The 6,934-nt window shown below is 58.6% G+C and overlaps 1 protein-coding gene across 1 annotated transcript; it reads right to left on the bottom strand.

Annotated features, from left to right (window-relative positions):
- Window positions 1-2,710: 2,710 nt before the first annotated feature.
- MESP2 (mesoderm posterior bHLH transcription factor 2) lies at window positions 2,711-5,082 on the bottom strand. The gene is made up of 2 exons (XM_049614280.1): window positions 4,161-5,082; window positions 2,711-3,335 (listed from the first exon to the last, which is right to left on the bottom strand). Exons 1-2 carry the CDS (start codon window positions 5,010-5,012, stop codon window positions 3,066-3,068), a joined length of 1,122 nt encoding a protein of 373 aa, XP_049470237.1. The 5' UTR covers window positions 5,013-5,082; the 3' UTR covers window positions 2,711-3,065.
- Window positions 5,083-6,934: the final 1,852 nt, after the last annotated feature.

Here is a 6,934-nt window from a genome sequence, read left to right as displayed (position 1 = left end):
GCCTGCAGAACCCTGCACAAGGTCGCACACAGTGCAGGGGCCGACTAGAACGCAGGCTGTCCTTGCCTTCCGGGCACCCTGCGGTGGGGCCAGCAGGGAAGGCAGCCCCTAGGGAGGGGCAAGAAGCAGCGGGGTGGGGGGGTATGTCTCCCACCTCCCCCCACCCAGGAGGCTCTTCGGGAGGCATGTCCCCTACAGGCATTGAAAGAATGTCCAGTCTCTTGACTCCAGCCGCAGTCAGGAGCAGCAAGCCCAGGGTGGAGCCAGGGGCTACTGCTCCTGAGAGGCAGGCCTGAGCCTTCCCTCGCAGAGGCTGAAGACAGGAGTGGGAAGGTCGCTGAAGCCCCCTGGGCCCTGCCCCTGGGTCCAGCCGCATCTCAGCAACTCTAGCTGGCGGCCTCTCGCCTCTGCCTTTGCATCTCCTGGAAGAGGTACCTCTTGCAGTGAGCTGGGAACAGGATACCAAATTCCAGAAGACGCCCAGCTCTGGCTGCTGCTGGAGAAAGCCAGTACTCTCTCGGGCTCGGGCTTTGGAGCTGGAGGAGCATGGCCATCAGTGACCGGACCAGGGCATATCTCTCTCTGTCCCTATAAGGACTAACCCCAGATCTGTGGGAGCCAAAGGAAGGAGGGCAGCTCTTTAGCTCTGCTTTTGGTGAAGTTGCTGCGAGACTGTGGAACCAAGACCTCGGGCCTTCTAGGGAAGGAGAGAGCACTGAACAGGGAGTCAGGGGCCTGACATCCCTACCTAGCTGGGGTGCTAGGGAAAGTTGCTCCTCTTCCCCGGGCTGGTTTCCCCAGCTATAAAACGAAAGGGTGAAGAATAACCATCGAACCCAAACCTGGTTGAGCCCCCAGAATCCCTGGGAAGGACATTCTTAAAGCCCCGGGTTCCTAAGCCCCAGCTCAAGGCACTGGATCATGCCCTCAGGGTGGGACCCTAGGTCCAGATGCTTCAACACGCAGTCAGGTTAGGGAACCTCTGGACTGCGTCGTCTCTTAGGCCGTTCAGCAATTACTACGTGTCAAGCCTAAGGACCCTAAGGAATAGATAGGGTCTATCATGGTCTCCTTTTCACAGCTGAGAAAATTGAGGCTCAGGGAGGTTTCTCAGTTTGCCCACAGCCATACAGTGGGTAAGAGCCGAAAGGAATGTGCACCCGGGTCAGCAGCGCCCTGTATCCGTCTCCTAGCTGTTCATGACCTCGTGAGAGGTTTTCTCATCCTTCCGGGTGTGGCTGGCAGCCCCCTAAGGACACAAGACCCCAGGTAAGAACCAGAACCCTAGAAGGTTAGGGGAAGGAGCCACCTCAGTGGTCGCCTAAACCCATTCCCCTTTTAGGAGATGGGGAAACTGAGGCACAGAGAGGGAGTGACTTGTCTGACATCATCAGGCACATGGGCAGGTCATGGGTCACCGTGCAGGGTGAGATTGTGCTCTGGTCTTCCACCCTCCCCTGCTCTTGCCCTGCACTGTTACAGCGGCCTCCCTGCCCGGCTCCATTTCTGCCAAGCACCCAAAGGGACCAAATGTGCCTGTGACAGACTCATCTCCCTTTCCCTACCTTCAATGCCTCCCCATTAGCCAGGAAAGAGGCCATATGGGGGAGGGGTCCCCACAACCTGGTCTCTGAGCCCCTTTTCCAATTCTCATCTTCACCTTTGCCTGCCAGTTCTGGACTCAGTTTCTTCTGCCTAGGTCACTCTCCACTCACTCCTCTTGGCAAACTCCTGCACATCCTTCAAAACCCACCCCCCCCCCCAACATCCTGCAATTCTCCTCCACCCGGGTCAGCAGATACAGAATGACGTCACCACAGCTGCTGGCTCCCCAGCCCATGGCAGCTTTTGCTAATGGATCACAGATTCCTCAAGATTCTTTACTCCAGGCAGCATAAATCAACGCAGCGGCATTAACCAATCAGGTAACTCAAGAAAGAAACTGTCGTCAGCCCCATCTCCCACCAGGCTGTCACATCCCCTCTGGTCCCTAAGCTCCTTATTATATAAACTCCCATCCTTGACCTGGTCTTTGACCGCTTACTTGCCTGTAATTCGCCTCGCTGGTGGGAGCTAACCATCATGCAGCCTTTAATTTTTTTTTTTAATGTTTATTTATTTTTGACAGAGAGAGAGAGAGCACGAGCAGGGGAGAGACAGAGAGAGAGAGGGAGACACAGAATCGGAAGCAGGCTCCGGGCTCCGAGCTATCAGCAGAGCCCGACGCGGGGCTGGAACTCACGAGCCGTGAGATCATGACCTGAGCCGAAGTTGGACACTTAACCAACTGAGCCACCCAGGCGCCCCACCATGCATCCTTTAAAAACACTTTCATATAACTGTGAAGGAGCCCTCTGGGTCAGCAGGAGGACACCCAGGAGAATGGCAAAGGTGACAGCTGTGGGGCTGAGGCAGGTGAACGGGCCCAAACGTTAACCCGCCCGTGTCACCTTGCACAGCAGGCCAGGTGGAGCCCTTGCACAGTAAAGACTGTCCAAGTGGCAAGTGAGGGCACACACCAACCTCAGGAGGCCTAGAACCGGGGAGGGGAAGAACAGAATGCTCCCCGCAGGATGGGAATATTCTTCCTTTTCCCAATAAGGCAATAAGAACCCAGGTTGACAGAAGAAAAAGAGACCACACCAAAATTTGTGTTGTTTTTTTAAGAAGCACAAAATCTAAGCATACAGGCTTCTCCCACCCCCCCAACCCCACCCCCAGCCGCAACCCACTCCCCCACCAGTCCCAGCTGGCTGAGTCTGTGCTCAAGCAGCTACCACCTTCCTGTAGGTCAGGCGGTGCTCTGTAGAGCACTGGGCATTCTGGGGTGGGGGGGGGGTGGTTCTAGGAATGGAGGGCCCTGCCCCAGCCCTGACTCCAGCCAGGGAAGCCACCCACGACCTGTTTCAAACACTGCTTCCATAAAAGACATCCCTTGGAAAAGAGATGCTTGGTTTAAAAAAAAGCAAAAACAAAAAAACCTTGAAGACCTCAGAGGCAGCAGATGGAGGGCAGCCCACCCTGGAGGCCTGACTCCTGGCCGACAAGGGGACAGCGCAAGGCCTTTAGTAGAAGATGCCCAGGTGGGCCCCCTCCAAATCTTCTTGCCAAAGTTCAGGGCAGCCACTGAGCTGCGCGCCTGAGCTCTGGGAAGGGCTCTCATCACCGAGCTGGAAGGCAGGGCCTGGTCCCTGGTCTTCTGAACCGGGGAGCATCTCTGCGCTGTGGCTCCAGCCACCCCACCCGGTCTGAGGCTGGAGTCTCTGGCATGCTGGGCGGGACAGGAGGGGTGGCGTTTCTGGCAACAGACAGGACTCTGGAGACACAGAGATACCCTGCAAGAGAGACAAAAGCAGCTGGTTAGCGGGCCACTGCGCTGAGATAGCTTGAGACCTTGAACCTGGATGCTCCCTGGAGTGTGGCCAGCAGCTTCTGGACAGCCCTGGTGCCACGGGTGCAGTGAAGCCAAGTGGTGAACAGCACTGGCTCTGGAGATACACTGCCCGGGGTTCGAATCCCACCTCTGCTACTAACTACCTGTAAGAACTCGACCTCTTTCATTCTGTTTTCTCATCTGTGAAATGGGGATGATGGTAACAGTTACTTACTCCATGGAGCTGCTGGAGGGCTGACTGAGTAGGCACATGTACACGTACAGTGCCAAGAATGGTGTCGGGCAGTGAGCAAGCAATCATTTTCGCTTATTAACATGCTCTTTCGTGGACCATGATTCATTCACTTGTGGGCCTCAAGAACAAATGAAGCTTGAAGAAAACGGGAAGGTCACCAGCTCCAAGCCCCTCGACTCCGGAAGTCCCTACCCCCGGGGCCAACCACTGGAGCACCTGGAGCGACTTTCTTGCCAGCGGCCCTTGCTACCTTCCATCCTGCCTCTGGAGCAAGTCCGAAGATTCCCCCTCTTCCACGTGGCTGCGGTGGTGGTGGCCTTAATGACCCGGGGCCCTACCTCTTTCCCCAAGGAGGTTAGGGTCCTCTCCATACTCCCTTCGGCTCCTCTCTACCCCCGCCTGGGTTGGATTAGATAAACGGGGATCTGAAAAGTATGAAATTCTCTGCAGACGAGAGCCAACTCACCGTCTCCACCCCCAAACGAACCTGGGGACCATCCCCAGGGGAAGCAGCGGGGCCTGGGTGCGTACCTGGTATATTACAGCCAGCTCAGGGGCCGCGGGGGAAGGCGTCCAGGGTGTAGCCTGATTCCTGGACTCTGGGGACGGCTGCGTTCCTGAACAGCCCTGGGGCGGTGTCCAAAGGGCCCCGTCGGGGCCTCTCCCTCGGGACAGTTGCGGGGGCGACTGCATCCCAGGGTGGTAAGGGGGTGTAACCCAGGGACCCGTGTCAGGTATCCTGCTCCCCAGGCGCTCGGGGGCCGCTAGTGCTTCGGGACACGCCGGCGGGGACCCCCAGGACGCGGAGGGGCTGGCGGCTGAGCCCAGCGCCGGGGCGCGCGCCTGCACCTGCGTCTGCGTCTGCGTCTGCGCGGGGCCGCCGTCGGGGCAGAGCGGGCAGCCCCGAGGCACCGCCGCGTCGCTGCGCCGCCGCCGCCGGCGCTGCAGGCCCTCCTCGCTGAGGCCCAGCACCGCCGACAGGTGGCCGATGTAGCGGATGGCCAGGCGCAGCGTCTCGATCTTGGTGAGGCTCTGGCCGGCGGGCGCCACGGACGGCGGCAGAAAGCGGCGCAGCTCGTGCAGGGCGCGGGCGAGCGTGCGCATGCGCAGCTTCTCGCGCTCGCTGGCGCTCTGCCGCTGCCCGGCGGCGGCTCCGCTGCGGGCTCGTCCGGGCGCCGTCGGGGCGGCCTCTGCGGCGCGGGCGCCGCGGGCCTGGGGCGCGGGCTGCGAGGGGCCGCGGGAGCCATCGCAGGGGCAGGAGCCCGACGAGTCCGAGGAGGAGGCAGGGGACGTGGAGTCCGGGTGGCCGGCCCAGCCCCAACCCTGGGGGAAGATCCAGTGGTCTTGGCCCAGGAGGCTGTGCAGAGGAGGGGACTGGGCCATGGCCGCGGCTGGCTGCTGCGGGCTCTGGGAGGCTGGGCCGGCCACCTCCAGGCCTGAGCTTTTATCCGGACCAAAGGTGAGAGGTGCCCCCCTGCCAGGTTGCAGAGAGGTGTCAAAACCCACAGAGCCCAGGGAAGGCCTGGGCAGGGGGGGGGCTTGGGAAAGCGGGCCCATTTGCGGAGGTGTGGATTCTGACTCCTCGGGGGCTCTAATGGAGGCCCCTGCAGCCCGGGAAGTGTGGGAGGGACAATTCGCATCTGGATGGAGTTGCTAAGCTTCTTACCGAGTTCCCACCCACCCGGGCTCGTGGCGCGGTGAGTGCCCAGGGGCCCGACAGTGGTGGGCAGTGCCATCGTCTGGGGGCGACCGGGCTGCCCCTCGTGTGAAGAGCAGACCCGGGCGCCTGTCTCACCACCAGCCCCGTGGGCGGGGGGCGGGGGGGCCTTAGCCCAGTAACTCCCCACTAGCCCAGAGGGGTTTGCCCATAGTATGTGGGGTGGGGTGCAAATAGGGGGCCATACAGGTGGATCCTTCCTGGGTTGCCCCACCCCCACCCCCGGAACCTGCACTTGCCGGTTTGCCGAATGACATGAAGAAAGTCATCTCACTATCCACAGATAGTTTCTGTCCCTGAAAAATCAAACAGAGCAGCCTGAGATGAGAAGAGGAATCGGGTGCAGTGGGTGAGGAACATGGAGGGAGGTGGGCCCCCAGGCAGGCCTGAAGCTATTTGCTGTGTGACCTGGGGCAAGTCCCTGAACTCCTCGGAGGCTCAAGCTTCCCCAGTCTCCTAGCAGTAATAATCCCATATCCCCACCGCCTAGGATGGCTGCTGGTACTTAGTGGAACCGTCTGTGGAACCACTTAGTATAGGCCTGGAAAGTGGGCTGAATGTTTGCTGCTATCATTTTATTTTATTTTTTTATTATTATTTTATTTTTAATTTTTTTTTCAACGTTTTTTTTTTTTTTTAATTTATTTTTGGGACAGAGAGAGACAGAGCATGAACGGGGGAGGGGCAGAGAGAGAGGGAGACACAGAATCGGAAACAGGCTCCAGGCTCCGAGCCATCAGCCCAGAGCCTGACGCGGGGCTCGAACTCACGGACCGCGAGATCGTGACCTGGCGAGATCGTGACCTGGCTGAAGTCGGACGCTCAACCGACTGCGCCACACAGGCGCCCCGCTGCTATCATTTTATAGGCAAGGTACTTCCATTTCAAGATGCTGGAGGCGTTGCTCATTTAATTCATATTTTTGTTAGCCACTGGTAAATGTCAGGCACCCCAGGGTGAACAGGCTAGTTGCGGTCTCTGCTCTCGTGACATTTCAGCCTTGTGGGAGAGACAGGTGAACAGGCCATTATACATTGAGTAGGTCCACCACTAACTAGCTGTGTGCCCTTGGGCAGGGCTCTTAACTTGAGCTTCAGCGTCTGCTCCATTAAACAGGGATAATGTCGTTATAGCATCTACTCAGAGGACTGTTGTAGTCTCTGAGGATAAACGCCGAGACTCCAGGAGTAAAGCTCTCACTCCTCGGCAGTGATTACAGTTTAAAGGAGGCATCAGTGTCCTTTGTGATCTGCGGAGAAAGGGCTGAACTCAGAGGCTAAGGGCCACATGAGGGGCAGGGACGGTAGGGCTCTGGCCACAGAGCTGGAGAGGTCACAGCTGGGCCCTGAACCATGAGTAGGACTTGGGTAAGGAGAGAGGCAGGTAGGGGGCATTCTGGCGGTGGGAACTGCATAAGCAAAACCTGGCAGTGGGACTTGCCAAGGTGCTTCTGGGAAATTCGGGAGCAGTGTGCAAGCAGGCTGGTGTGGAGAGCTCGAGCACACCGTGGCTGGGGCCGGGCTAAGAAATTGGGGAGCCAAATGGACTTCGTAGCAGAAGTATGACATGAAAAAAAATCCGGTAATCG

Source organism: Panthera uncia (genome assembly GCF_023721935.1).
Source record: "Panthera uncia isolate 11264 chromosome B3 unlocalized genomic scaffold, Puncia_PCG_1.0 HiC_scaffold_2, whole genome shotgun sequence".
Classification (NCBI taxonomy): Eukaryota; Metazoa; Chordata; class Mammalia; order Carnivora; family Felidae; genus Panthera; species Panthera uncia.
This window is presented reverse-complemented; position numbering and strand designations above follow the sequence as displayed.

Coding starts and splice junctions, on each gene's coding strand:
- MESP2 (XM_049614280.1), bottom strand. CDS start 5,012: ATGGCCCAGTCCCCTCCTCTGCACAGCCTCCTGGGCCAAGACCACTGG. Junction 3,336..4,160: donor AGCTGGCTGTAATATACCAG/GTACGCACCCAG, acceptor TCTCTCTTGCAG/GGTATCTCTGTGTCTCCAGA.